At 41.8% G+C, this 15,389-nt stretch overlaps 1 protein-coding gene across 1 annotated transcript; it reads left to right on the top strand.

Moving 5' to 3' along the window:
* Positions 1-1,852: 1,852 nt before the first annotated feature.
* On the top strand, positions 1,853-6,377 carry LOC139166320 (vitelline membrane outer layer protein 1-like). Its single transcript, XM_070749712.1, has 3 exons — positions 1,853-2,023; positions 2,268-2,362; positions 6,002-6,377. The coding sequence occupies exons 1-3, from the start codon at positions 1,853-1,855 to the stop codon at positions 6,300-6,302; spliced, it is 567 nt and encodes a 188-aa protein (XP_070605813.1). The 3' UTR covers positions 6,303-6,377.
* The last annotated feature ends 9,012 nt before the right edge of the window (positions 6,378-15,389 follow it).

The raw sequence follows: 15,389 nt of genomic DNA, 5'->3' as shown, positions 1-15,389 counted from the left end.
CTGAAAATGAGGAACTATCACTTACATATCCCAACATGACCACAAGTCTGATTCCACTAGGAAAATGTGTCCTTTTGTTAACTGATATTTATTCCAGATGAAAGATGAAGCCATAAACAAAATCCCAATCAAGGACTACCAACTCTGATAAACAAACAGCAACAAACACCTGATCAAGAAACCACTAAGAAGAAAACTAACTCCCACCATTAAACTCTTCTTCAAGCAAAGGGCAGCCATTCGCGGCCCTACTGGAATGTTCCGGTGGGGGTGGCCATGCAGTGTACCATTTTGCCAAACTTGGTATTTATTTGCTTATGAGCATGTATGGAAGCAAGGAAATGCTGAGCCACTGAACAGCTGAGACAATGAATAGCTGTGCTTTCCCAGCGGGGTGAAGGGCGGGGGGGTGGAAGGACTCAGTTGCTTGGTTGGGAAAGTTGCCCGGGAATCAAATGGCAGGCGAAGGTCATTCCGGGGCAATTTCCACACAGGAAAAACTCCGCAAAAGAAATTTGTTCCGCTGCCTTTCCCGGGGCAACGCCGATTGAAGGCAGGCACAGTGTGGGTGGACGGTGTATTTGCACATCTGCTGCAGGGTGGGTAAGAGAGGTGATGCTGCCACTGCCACTTCTTCCAGGGATGAGGGTCATGGATTCCGCAACCTTGGTTGCCTCCAGCAACAGGGGCAGGAAGAACGGTTAAGGGATCCGAAACTTTGTAGTGGGATGCTGAGCAGAACTGGGCTGCCCCCGCCTTCTTAATCCGCTTGCTTCACTTTGTGCACCGTCCCCCACAATTATGAGACCCAGCATCATTGTGTCATCTGCAATCTTTATTATGATGCTGGATGGCTCAGATGAGTCATGTGTATACAGCGAGTAAAGGTAGGTGCTGAGCTTTTACCCATTTTAGTAAAAAGAAGGACATTTATTCCTTCCAATGGCTGAATTAATACGTGGTGGTATCCCATAATATGGTCTGTTTGAGTTAGAACTATGCTAGCTACAGTTGTGCTGCACAAACTATGGCTTATTGCAGAAGGAAGCAACCTGATCTCCAAGTCTTTTATGACTGGTTATTAAAAATTAATAGCTTGACTTCCTGTTATTTCAAGTAAAGAAATACATAAAATCTCAGTGCGTGGTCAACTTATGCAAAATTTAGTGAGGGAAACTAATAGTCTGGGTTCTTATCTATACCAAACAATGAACATCTAGAACTGTCCCTCCCCTAATTTCTTGTCCTGCCTATAAATATTTCTCCATTTAAAGCCTTTCCCATTCTGGCTGTAACACAATTAACTGCAGGAAGACGGTAAGCAGAGAACAAGGAAGGGAGACCAGAGATTGTGACTGAGTGAGAATGACACAAATCTAGTTGTGTAAAAATAAGGCAAAGTAAAAGAGAAGGCTAAAAAGTCTATAGCAGAGACTCCCAGTGGGCCTGGAAGGCCTGAAAATCAGCTGGCCGCACATGCATGCACACCACAACTGAGCTCGCATGCCTGCTTATATGGGTCCGCATGCCACTTGTGGCACACTTGCCATAGGTTCACTATCAAGGGTATAGGGGGCGGGAGTAGAAGACCTCTAAGGTCACTTTCAGCTCGATTCTGATTCTGACCTTCTTCTCTGGGAAGAGGGAAGCAGTGGCAAAACACTTCTGAAATTTGCCCAGAAATTTTCAGGACATAGTCCAAGAAAACTGATTCAAGTGTACAGAATAAATAAATCGAAGAGCGTGATTTCATAAGAGTGGTACCAAAGATACTTGATAAAAAATTTCTGATTTCTAGACCAAAATTTCTGAAGACATTTATCTTTTAATAGGCAGGCTGGTTTACTCTTCCATGGACCTCTCTGTCAGCACCGCTCTTCTTCTGACCATCTTCTGCTGCCTGGGGAATATCGAAACTCGAGAGTTCAAAAGTGTAATCTCTGTAGAAAATGGGGGTGCCTGGGGTTCCTGGGGCGCAGAAGACTTTTGTTTCAAAGGCTATGCAAATGGATTCACCCTGAAGGTAAGAACTTATATTTCAGGTGCTCTTCTACTTCTTTCTCTATCTTTCAAATTAACTCTTCATTTTTTCACTTTGTGTTTTAAGAATAGCCACAAGATATGTTTTGATGCTTAACATTATTTAAAAATTCTGTAATCAAAGAGAGGCACTGATTGTTCCATATTGATGGGTCAATGTTGAAAATTCTCAGCATTGAAGGGCAGAAGGACTGATCTTGAACTTTATCAGAGTCTTATTTTCTTAGGTAGAAGCAGTCCAAGGAAGTGATGATGATACAGCTCTGAATGGAATCCGTTTGCACTGTTCAAAAGGCCTAAGCATTGAGTCTGAAGTTGGGTCGTGAGTAACTGACTTACTTGTACTATTTTATTTTCTTATCATCAGGAATCAAGGAGCATATCTTTCTCCTTTTTCTTGTATACATTCCTTATAGAACCCAGTCATACCCTAGAGAATTTTATGGTTCAAAAGTAAACCAACCTCCTTTTTTTTTCTCTTTTCTGTCTTTTTTCTCTTTTTGTTCTTTTTTCTTCCCTTCTCTTTCCTCCTTTTTAAAATTTTTTTATTTTATTTTTCTTTTTTTATTAACCTAATAAAAGGAACTATTATTAATTGGGTTCATGGCAATTTTCGTGACACATTATTTGGATATTCCCCCACGAAATTGTTACAATTTTTTCTTAGTAAGGGTTTGATTTAAATTAAAAACTGCTGGGTGTAATTAGAAATCTTTGCTCTTTTTCCTTGTTTTTGTTTCTTTTAAAAGGCATTTATTATAAAAGAAGGTTAAAAAACATACATGGAAATTGATATTAAGGATATATAGAGAAAATTGAAGCACTATGGCCTATTCATTTGATTAATTAAGATCAGGAATAGCCTAAAAAGTGTATTAGCTAACAACTTTTAAAATATCATATAAGAAATTTGAGTAATTATTTTTGTCCAGATGTCAAATGTAAGGAGGTATCATTGGATGGATTTTGTTTCCTGAAAATTTAAAAGTGATTTATTATAATGCAATTCAATATTGATGGTATTTTACTTTGTATATGTGATTGGAGTGAAAAAGAAAAAAAAATCCTTTGCCAGAAAAGAAAAAGGAATCGGGGAATAGATGACTGATCCTTATTTACTGCTACTGATTTTAGAAGAGGATGCACTGGAATGGGTAGAGCTGACTTTCTGGCACTGTTGTGTAATGGTCTCTCTGAATTAGCAGCTGAGATATGGTTGGGGATTTGTTTATTCCCGAGAAATCCCCAAAAAGCTACTAATATTTTGTAATCGATCTCTAACACATGCTCTTTCCTGACCTTCATTCTTGCCCGCAAACAGTCCTTTATTGAGTGTAGTCTCTCACATACTTCCCTCATATGCAAATCATGGTTCTATCTGCTGTTGTTATACCTCTGTTTGACATGAACTTCATTTTTGCTGTTTATGAAAGTCAGAAGTGTGGCTGCTATTAATGTCCTGTGCTTGAATTCTGGGTATAGCTCTGTAAACCTCAATGTAGTTGTTACTGCATTAAAGATTTATGGTAATAATTTAAAGCAATGTTTCCCAACATTTTTTGAGCTGCAGCACATTATTCACATTTACAAAATCCTGGGGAACATTGAGCGGGGCGGGGGGGACCTAAAAAAGTTTTGACAAAAAATATCTCTCTTCCTCCCTTTCACTCTATTTCTCTCTCTCTCCCTCTTTCTCTCCCTTCCTTCCTCTTTCTTTCCCCTCTCTCTCCATCCCTCTTTGTTTCTCCCTTCCTTCCTCTCTTTTTTGCTCTCTTTCTCTCTCCCTCATTCCCTCCCTCTATGTCTTTCCTTCCCCCTCCTTCCCTCCTCTTTCTCTCTCTCTTGCTTTCTCTCTCTCTCTCGCTGTCTTTCTCTCTCTTTCTCTCTTCCCCTCTCTCTCCCTCTCTCTTTCTCTCTCTCTCTATCTTGCTATCTCTCTCTCTCTCTTTTTTGCTTTCTCTCTCTTTCTCCCTCTCCCTCTCTTGCTATCTCTTTCTCTCTTTTGCTATCTCTTTCTTTCTCTCTTTCTCTTTCTTGCTATCTTTCTCTCTTTGCTTTCTCTTTCTCCCTCTCTCTTTCTCTCTCTCCCTCTCTTGCTATCTCTTTCTCTCTATAGCTATCTCTTTCTTTCTCTCTCTTTTTTGCTTTCTCTCTCTCTCTCTTTCTCTCTTTCCCTCTCTTGCTATCGCTTTCTCTCTCTTTCTCTCTCTCTTTTGCTTTCTCTCACTCCTTCTCTCTTTCTTTCTCTTGCTATCTTTTTCTTTCTTTCTCTCTCTCTTTCTCATACACCACACCGCAGCAGCGACATTGGGCAGTAGCCGTGGGGTGGCGGCAGGGTGGTCAGCTGTGAGGCGGAGCTCAGGAATGGAGGCACTGACTGTGGCAGCTGGAATTGTTGCTAGATGCCGTACATGCTGGCATTGCACTGGGCATGGGCGTGGGGCTGCAGCCTCTGTCCCGGCCCAGCCAGCAGGCAAGTGCCAGCCATGCAATGCCAGCATGTACGGCATACAGCAACATGTCCAGCCGCCAATATCGGTGCCTCTGTCCTGGAGTTCTGGCTCACAGCCGACCACCCTGCCACCCCCCAGAGGGCAACTGCACGGTGCCGCTGCTGCCGCTGCCTTCCCACTGACACCACCCTCCCGCTGGGCCCCAAAGTTCACCTGCTGCCACCGCCAGGGAAGCTCCAGCTGGGCGGGGTGCTGCAGCTGCCGGAAAACTTGGAAGTCGCAAAGAAGGAAGCTCAGCTTCCGGTCTCACAAGTTTTTGCTCTTCACACTCTCAGCAAAAAGTTGTGAGACCAGAAGTTGAGGTTCCTTCTTCGCGGCACACCTGACCATGTCTCGCGACACACTAGTGTGCCACGGCACACTGGTTGGGAAACACTGACTTAAAGTATCTTTGATTTATTTATCAGATTATATAATCAGGTTGATTGCAAATGAAGGTCTCAGCAATCAATATGCCTCAAATCAGGACTGGGAAAGCATTGGATTTATGAGAGGTTGTTCCAATTTTTATTTATTGAAAAATAGTCTCTCTCCAAAGAAAACCATGGGGAAGACCCACATGGCAGCCACAAGGGATATTCTATGTTTTTGTGAACTGAGATGGAAGTCCAGATTTCCAGTAAGAAAATGAGATACTGAATTCCCACAGGGGCCTCTATTAAGGTTTGTTGCAAAATTCAAAACCAGAAGTGCAGACTGATGACTGATTCAACAAGATTTAATAACTTCTTTATAAACATAATGACAGATGAATTTAAAATACCATTAGTAGATTATTTCTTCAAGTAAACACAAGCAGGATTTAGTTTCACTTCAGCAGAGAATACTGAGAGGAGAGTGCAGATTGGAGAGTAGACTGAACCATGCTCAGCTTTAAGATTAAGTTCCAGTTTCAATTCTCTGCACAGACTCAAAAGTGGTTAGCTCCCATTGGCTGACTTAGTTGCTATGCCTATTCATTGGCTAACCTTTTTAACATGGCTCTGCAAGTCATGAATATTCAAACAGCCTCACTAGTTGAATAATGACTCACCTCTTCACTAGTGGGTAATAGAAATAAAAGATCTTTTCTGGGGAAATGGTGCTTACAATACTGCAATTTCCGTAATAAGGAGTCTGTGCTGTAATGGTTTCTGAGCATGATGTGGTTTGGGAGTAGCCTTGGAAATGTGGTCAAGGGAAGATTTGGGATTTTAAAAATGTATTCTTTATCCACCCCTCGCCAGGAGATTATGGCAGAAGCCACAACGTTCTCTTCCCTTCCTCCCCACCTAAACAGGCCAATGAGTTAGATTGAAAGTCAATTATAGACCCATAGATAATGAATTTAGATATTCAGGTATAGAGTTCAACTGATTTTAGCCATCATGCTTGAGTCTTATGACCTGATGACAGGGGCATAATCTACACACCAAAGATATGCATATCCACCTTTTTTGTTTGGACAGGTGGGGAAAATGGACCACGCCCCAGTATTGTCAACCAAACTACTACCTGGTTTCCTTTTCTCTGAAGGTGGAACCTGCTCAAGGAAGTGGTGATGATACTGCAGCCAACAACATTCAGTTCACCTGCAGTGATGGTCAGGTTCTGAGGGGCCAGGGCCTGAATTGGGGGGAATGTGAGAAGTGGTCTAGTCGCTGCCCCTCAACATCAAAGGGTATATGTGCGATACGAACTAAGGTGGAGGAGGAACAGGGTTCTGGTGATGACACAGCACTCAATGATGTGCTCTTTTTCTGCTGTTAATAGCTGATACATATTTTGTCACCATGAAATGCATTTTTGGTATACATTTCCAAAAACTATTAATTATAGTAAAATATTAACTTGAGAAGAGAGGATATATTTGTGTAAAATGGGATAGTACAAGGTAAAACTGCCCCCACATGTGTGTCTTGAAGTGGGTTCAAATTGGAGAGAAATCAAATGTGGTGGCAGAAACCTCAAGCTTTGCAAAGATTGATGATCTCTTCTCTATTATTTTAATCAAGTCACAGAACCAAACTGGAAATAAAAATTAATTGGTATCAAAATACATATGTATTTGTTTGGGTTTATTTATTACTTATTCTGTCCAGCCTGGTTAATTAACATTAATTAAGCTTTGATGAAGACTGGGAAGCCAAATCATTAGGTATCGTAGTCTGTTTACAAAGCAACGTGCCGGAAACAGTAATAAAATCAGAGGAATGTGAATTTGCCTGCCAAAAGCCCAGTGTTATCGGCACAGCTGATAATAAACTTCAAAAGGAAAGTCATACATTCAAGTCATTAATCCTCGGCATGGACAGGACAAAAATGTCTTTCAAGGCTAGGTTTACAGGGTTTCCGAAAGATTTCACAGAAAAAAAAAATTGGCTCCTAATTCTTTCTCTCTCCCTAAAGGAACATTGAGCTTCTGCAATGGACTTCTCATGCTTCTCCCCTTTCATACTATCTATTATCACAAGCTATGGCTAGATCTATGTTGCCGGAAATATTCTTGCTTCCCTCATATTCTTCTGACTCTCGTGTCTAATATTGGGTCCACAATATCTCCCTCCTCATCGGACTCCGACATTACCACACATTGGGGGGGGGGGGGTGTCTGCAGCCTCTGCAGGGTTCCCAGACCCTCACTCTCCCTCACTCTCATTTTCCAATGCCTCTGGTAAACACACTGTCCTCTGATACCCAGATGGACCTGGTTCGTTCTCCTTAAAGTCCATCACCCAAGGAACTGGATGTTAGCCAATCACAACATTATTGTACTCTGCTTTTCAGTAGAGAATACAGAAATATTAAAGAAAATAAGTTATAGATGGGCCAGCATTAGCCAATGGAACCAATGGAAATAGTTGATATATGTGTTTTTATGTGTATAATGAGCTACAAAAGTTTTCTTAGATAAAGCCTGTAAATAATCCGTTATCCAAATTACTACTGTTCTGTTCTTTAAACACCCACAAAAATAGACCTCTCTTTCAATCTCATGCCTTTCATTGGCTATGAATATTTATTTTTATTTATTGATTGATTTGATTTGTACATCATTGCAACCTAATCAGGCTCTTGGTTGCTTACAAATTGACACAAACCCAGTTTGGGATAAATTGAAATATAACTAAAATCCCTAAACATAAATAAAAGAAAGGATCCCTCCTTAGTTTCTTCTTGAAGGTAGCTGGAAGTTAACCTACGTCCAATAGCATGTCTTTTCCTGAGGCCTAGGACTGAAATGCCACCCCTTGACCTTCTGAAAATGAGGAACTATCACTTACCTATCCCAACATGACCACAAGTCTGATTCCACTAGGAAAATGTGTCCTTTTGTTAGCTGATATTAATTCCAGATGAACGATGAAACCATAAACAATATCCCAACCAAGGACTACCAACTCTGATAAACAAACAGCAAGCAAATGCCTGATCAAGAAACCACTAAGAAGAAAACTAACTCCCACCATCAAACCCTACTTCTAGCAAAGGGCAGCCATTCGCGGCCCTACTGGAATGCTTGGGTGGGGTGGGGTGTCCATGCAGTGTACCATTTTGCCAATCATGGTATTTCTTTGCTTATGAGCATACATGGAAGCAAGGAAATGCTGAGCCTCTGAACAGCCGAGCAACTGAACAGCTGTGCTTTCCCGGTTGGTTGAAGGCCGGGGGGTGGAAGGACTCAGTTGCTCGGTTCTTCTGCATGATACCTGTTGGTTTTCAAGAATTCTGCAACCTGATATTCCCAGTTATTTTTGCTGCTGAACGCAGGCAAATATATGTGTCCCAGGATGAAGTTGAAATATCCAATCTGGATCAAAGCCAGAAGTTTTGTCTTCCAAGCTTTTGGACTCATGCTGAATCCCATTATCAGGGAAACTCTCTCTAGCAGAGGGGGATGTAGATTATGTGTGGTATTTATAGTATCTATTGTAAGTTAGATGTTTGGCATTTGAAAATTCCTGAGCATTTCTAAATCCAGCTATGTAGAACAGAATCAAATACTTTCTTATAATCAATCCAGGCCATAACTATTTTATTAAATTTTTAAATACTTTTTAAATTGTTTTTTCTTTAACATCTATAAATGCTTGGTGAAAAGTGTATTGTCTGGGTCAATATATTTTAAATACAGTATTACTACTAATTTTTGATATGCATAATCCTAATTTTTCAACTTCTAGCATTTGGTAATTATAATATGTTCTATTATATATCAGTATACATAATACAATTTTCCCTAGCAGCATTTATACATTTATTGACTGCCCATCTTACCACACATGCAAGTGAGATGCTGGATCCAGTACTGCTCAATATGTTTATAAATAGCATGGGCCGGACCATACATCAAAAAATCCTTCAGAACCAGCACACTTCCCAAGCTATGGTCGAAAGCAATGGTCACCCCCATCTTCAAAAAAGGAGAGCCCTTTCTTGTTGATAACTACAGACCAGTATCACTATGCTGCGTCCCATGCAAAGTCATGGAATCAATTATAAACCAATCAATTACTCTCCATCAATGTTCCCTCTAACCTTCGCAGCGTGCTGTGGTGCAGGCAAATCCCAAAGGCGGCACAGCATTTTCCAAGCCCGTGCAGTGGAGCCAGTGCCGTTTCTCCCTGCCTGACAGCTGATCCGCCCCCCAAGCTGTCAGCGGGGGAGAAACCCTCAGCTTTTCTGGCTCTGTGTGGGGCGGCCGTCATGCACACCCACCTCCCTTGCAACCTCAGAAGAAGGCAGAAGATTGGGGTGGGGGAGCTGATGGAGGCCAGCCCCCTCGCACCGATCAAGGCCGCCCGAGCATCTGGATACACAGAGTGCCGAGGGATGCCCTTCCACTTCCCCATAGCTGCCACTGCGTGCCCTGTATCACTTGCCGGCAGAGAACATTTCTTGCAGGGTCCCTGCCAGCACCCCCCCCCCAGTTTGGATGGGGGCAGCTAGTCACCACGGGCATCTGAAATGGGGGCGCTGCCGGCAGGGACCCTGCGAGAAATGCCTGCCGCTGGGCAAGTGATATGGGACCTGTGGCAGCAGTAGAGGAAAAGCAGGTGTGCGTCAGCGCTCTGTGTATCCAGATGCTCGAGAAAGCCCGCGGGGTGGCCTTGATCAGCACGAGGGGGCTCACTCCGTCAGGCCCCACCACAATCCTGCATCCCAAGAGAAAGCAAAAGGGAGATCAAAGCGAGAGAAAAACAGAAATGAAGGTGAGAAAAATATTAACAAATAAGAAATGAGAGCAAAAAGGGAGGAGAAACAAATGAGAGAGAGAAGGGGGGAGGGAGAAGTACCCAGAAATGGGAGAGGCCTGAAGGGAAAGAAAAAGAGAGGGAAAAGAGGGAAAAGGGAGAGAGAGAAGTGCAGAGAAAGAAAGAAAAGGGAAAAAGAGGGAAGGAAAGGGAGAAGTGGAGAGGAAGGAAGGAGGGAAGGAAGGAAGGAAGGACAAATGGAGGGAAGAAGGAAGGAAGGACAAATGGAGAAAACAAGGAAGGAATGGGGAAGACAGAGGAAGGAAAGACTTTTTTTTGGGGGGGTGTAAATTTTTTAATTTTTTTCTCTCAACATACATTCAAACAATACAGTGTACCATCTAATTTTCCATGAATAAAATGAAGTATTTTATTAGTAGCTAATATCAATCATCAAAAAAATTTCAAAAGTTTTTTTTTCTAATTTTATCATCCAGTTACATAAATTGTCTTTTAATTAAATTCCCTCCTTAATGTTCCTTCAAAAAGTAGAGCACCAATTAGATTTCTAACTTATTAACCTTTATGCCAAAGTGCTTCCTTCTTTCTTTATACATTTTTCTGTAAACCAAGAAAACCTTGTATAGCCAATCAGATGTTAACAAAAGAAAATTAAAAACAAAACATAAACATATATGAATTTCAGACTTCTTTCCCTACATTTACCTAATCCCAAATTTAAAAAATATTTTAGCCCATCTAACATTTAGCCAATTAATACTTATCTACATTTCTTACTTAATTATTAATCTTAAATTTCAGTCAATTTGAGAATAGAAAAAAGGGTGAAATTCTAAATATTCTCTATTTTCAATCAATTAAAAATCATTAATACCATAAATCTCCCCAACAATTCTAAATTCAATTTGATTTATGCATTAATCCAAATCAGTATTACCTACTACATATTTTATTATAATCAATAATTCTAACTTTATTAAAACAGATCAGCAATTCCTAAATTCATATATCTAAATAGAAAAAAGAATTAAAGTTAAAAAAGAGCAAAGAAAACAATACTCCAAGCTTAATCAAACCTTCTTAAACTCCAATTTCTTTAATCTAAGCAGAACTTTGAACTGAACCCTTTTATTTTTTTATTTTTTTGTATCCCCTTTTAGTCCCCTTTTCCATTTTATTCTTTATTCTTTGGATCAAACTTTTGACACTTGACAACTTAGTTATGATGGTGGCAATGTCCCAGGGTTATGTGAACATCTTTTGGGATCTTCTGACAAGCAACTGCAGGGATTCATTTAACAACTGTGGCAAGAAAGGTGGTAAAGTGCGGCAGAACTCACTTAATAACCGTCTTACTCAGGAGATAGAAACATTGGCCTCCACTGGGGTCAGAACAGAAGTCGAGGATTATCTGTCTGACCAGTGCACTTTTTTAGAAGCAGATCAGCAGATCAGGAGTCCATTTTGAAGCTCCACAGAAAACATCTAGGGGGGAAGGCAGGTTGTCCTCGACTTACAATGGTTCATTTACTGACCGTTCAAAGTCGCAACGGCCCTGAAAAAAGTGACTTATGCACCCTTTTCACACTGAGGACCTCCGCAGCAGCCCGATGATCACAGGATCAAAACTTTAATGCCGTTTCATATTTATGACTGTTGCTGTGTATCCTGAGGTCACGTAACTCCCTTTTGTTACTAACCGAATCACGCCCAGCCATGAAAATGTGCCGCTCATACATTATACTTTTCTGCCCACACCAAAAAAAAATTAGAGGAAACATTGCTCTCCACCTAGAAATTAATAAACTGCTCTCTAACAAACAATTTGGATTCAGAAAAAACCTATCCTGCAACCTGCAACTCCTCCACTTCAAAAACATGTGCACAATTCATCTAGATCAAGGAAAAGTGATGTAATTTATATCGACTTCTGCAAAGCCTTTGATTCAGTGGTCCACAACAAACTACTCCTAAAACTCAAATTCTATGTCATCTCAGGATCCCCCCACAGCTGGATTACAGCATTCCTGTCAAACAGACAACAAGTGGTCAAAATAGGAAGCACCATATCCACCCTCGTCCCTGTTAAAAGTGGTGCTCCCCAAGGTAGCGTACTGGGACCAACGCTCTTTATTCTCTACATCAATGATATCACAAGCAACTGTGTTCCCTTCGCTGACGATGTAAAACTCTTCAGCACCACCGATAGCAAACTACTCTCCAAAAAGACCTAGACTCTGTCTCTGATTGGTCTAACACATGGCAACTCCAAATCTCAACCAGCAAATGCTCTGTCCTACACATCGGCAAAAAAAAATCAGAACTCCAAATACAAACTGAATAAACAAATTATCACAGATAACCCCCACTTGGTTAAAGACCTCGGAATACTAATAGCAAAAGACCTAAGTGCCAAAGCCCTCTGCAACAACATCGCCAAGAAGGCTTCAAGAGTTGTTAACCTAATCCTATGTAGCTTCTGCTCCGGCAATCTTACACTACTTACCATAGTTTACAAAACTTTCACCAGACCCATCCTCAAATACAGCTCATCTGTTTGGAACCCATACCACATCTGGGACATTAACACCCTCAAAAATGTCCAAAGATACTTCACCAGAAGAGCCCTTCACTCCTCCACTCGAAACAGAATACCCTACGAAACTAGACTTACAATCCTGGGTCTAGAAAGCTTAGAACTACGATGCCTTAAACATAATCTAAGTACTGCCCACAAGATCATATGCTGCAATGTCCTTCAACCACAACAACACTAGAGCACACAACAGATTCAAACTTAATATTAACCGCTCCAAACTTGACTGTAAAAAATATGACTTTAATAATTGAGTTGTTGAAGCATGGAACTCATTACCAGACTTCACAGTGTCATCATCTAACCCCTAACATTTTACCCTTAGACTATCCACGGTTGACCTCACCAGATTCCTAAGAGGTCAGTAAGGGGCATGCACAAGTGCACTAGTGTGCTTTCTGTCCCGTCCTATTGTCTCTCCTATATCTCCTATATCTTTTCTTCTATTCCTATATCCTTTCTCTATTCTTTCATTGATATATTTTATTCCTATATCTTATTCCCATATCCTATACCTGAACTGCAAACTGTTGATTTTTCACTCTAATGGCCTGTTTCTCTGCAGCCAGTATTAATCCTTCTGTCTCCTTTTTGAGTGTTCCACTTGTAAGCCATGACCAGGTCTTTTCTTTATCCACTTTGCCTTCAATGTTCCCCAAGAACTGGCCATGCAATGCTTTGTTCCGCCAACTGTCGCTCTGACATTGATTTACAGGTTTCCTATATTGATCCTTGGTTTGCCTCACTTTGAGAAGCTTCCTATTGTTGACCTCTATCCACGCTGACTCTTTGTTCTCTTTCACATAGTCAGTTAATGCATGCTTCTCTTCTTCCAGTGTCTGCCTCATTTGCAAAAGTCCCTTGCTGCCTGTTTTCCTTGATTAATAATAATAATAATAATAATAATAATAATAATAATAATAATAATAATTCTTTGCACAGTGTTAGTTAGTGTCTGAGATACAGTCACTAACCAACAATGTGCGAATTATGAAGAGTGTTCAGGCACAAAACGTAGCATCAAGTGAGGGGCATTTTGAAGAGAGTTTGGGCACAGAACGTAGCATCAAGCAAGGGGAATTTTGAAGAGAGTCCTGGGAGCTCTCTGCAGCCACCCGATCTCTTGCTTGCTGCTACGTTCTATGCCCAATCTCTCTTAAAACGATATCCTTATGTGCTCAATGCCTTCCTCTTCCCTCACCCAAAAACGAACTCTTCCAGTTTTCTTTACTTTATGAGCTCAATGTGTTCTTTCCTTCCTTTTCTATCACCCCAAAACGATCTCTTCCAAACAGTTTTCTTTGTTTTATGAGCTCAATTTGTCCTTGTCTTCCTTTCCCCCCACCAAAAATGATCTGTTCCAAACAGCTTTCTCTTCTTTATGAGCTCAATGTGTCCTTGCCTTTCTTTTCCCTCACCCCAAAACGATCTCTTCCAAACAGCTTCTCTTCTTTATGAGATCAATGTCTCCAAAATTCCCCTTGCCTTCTGCTACGTTATGTGCCCAAACTCTCTTCAAATGCCCCTTGCTTGCTGCTATGTTCTGTGCCCGAACTCTCTTCAAAATGCCCCTTGCTTGCTGCTACGTTCTGTGCCCGAACTCTCTTCAAAATACCCCTTGTTGCTGCTACATTCTATGCCCGAACTCTCTTCAAATGCCCCTTGTTTTCTGCTATGTTCTGTGTCCAAACTCTCTTCAAAATGCCCCTTGCTTGCTGCTACGTTCTGTGCCCGAACTCTCTTCAAAATGACCCCTGCCTTCTGCTACGTTCTGTGCCCAAACTCTCTTCAAAATGCCCCTTGTTGCTGCTACATTCTGTGCCCGAACTCTCTTCAAATGCCCCTTGGTTGCTGCTACATTTTGTGCCCGAACTCTCTTCAAAATGCCCCTTGTTGCTGCTACGTTCTGTGCCCGAACTCTCTTCAAAATGCCCCTTGTTGCTGCTACATTCTGTGCCCAAACTCTCTTCAAAATGCCCCTTGTTGCTGCTACATTCTGTGCCCGAACTCTCTTCAAAATGCCCCTTGCTTGCTGCTACGTTCTGTGCTCAAACTCTCTTCAAAATGTCCCTTGTTGCTGCTACATTCTGTGCCCAAACTCTCTTCAAATGCCCCTTGCTTGCTGCTATGTTCTGTGCCCGAACTCTCTTCAAAATGCCCCTTGCTTGCTGCTACGTTCTGTGCCTGAACTCTCTTCAAAATGACCCCTGCCTTCTGCTACGTTCTGTGCCCAAACTCTCTTCAAAATGCCCCTTGTTGCTGCTACATTCTGTGCCCGAACTCTCTTCAAAATGCCCCTTGTTGCTGCTACATTCTGTGCCCGAACTCTCTTCAAAATGCCCCTTGCTTGCTGCTACATTTTGTGCCCGAACTCTCTTCAAAATGCCCCTTGTTGCTGCTACATTCTGTGCCCGAACTCTCTTCAAAATGCCCCTTGCTTGCTGCTATGTTCTGTGCCCGAACTCTCTTCAAAATGCCCCTTGTTGCTGCTACATTCTGTGCCCAAACTCTCTTCAAAATGCCCCTTGTTGCTGCTACATTCTGTGCCCGAACTCTCTTCAAAATGCCCCTTGCTTGCTGCTATGTTCTGTGCCCAAACTCTCTTCAAAATGTCCCTTGTTGCTGCTACATTCTGTGCCCAAACTCTCTTCAAATGCCCCTTGTTGCTGCTACGTTCTGTGCCCGAACTCTCTTCAAAATGACCCCTGCCTTCTTCTACGTTCTGTGCCCAAACTCTCTTCAAAATGCCCCTTGTTGCTGCTACATTCTGTGCCCAAACTCCCTTCAAAATGCCCCTTGTTGCTGCTACATTCTGTGCCCGAACTCTCTTCAAATGCCCCTTGCTTGCTGCTATGTTCTGTGCCCAAACTCTCTTCAAAATGCCCCTTGTTGCTGCTACATTCTGTGCCTGAACTCTCTTCAAATGCCCCTTGCTTGCTGCTATGTTCTGTGCCCAAACTCTCTTCAAAATGCCCCTTGCTTGCTGCTACATCCTGTGCCCGAACTCTCTTCAAAATGCCCCCTGCCTTCTGCTACGTTCTCTGC

Source organism: Erythrolamprus reginae, chromosome 4 (assembly GCF_031021105.1).
Source record: "Erythrolamprus reginae isolate rEryReg1 chromosome 4, rEryReg1.hap1, whole genome shotgun sequence".
NCBI classification, from domain to species: Eukaryota; Metazoa; Chordata; class Lepidosauria; order Squamata; family Dipsadidae; genus Erythrolamprus; species Erythrolamprus reginae.
This window is presented reverse-complemented; position numbering and strand designations above follow the sequence as displayed.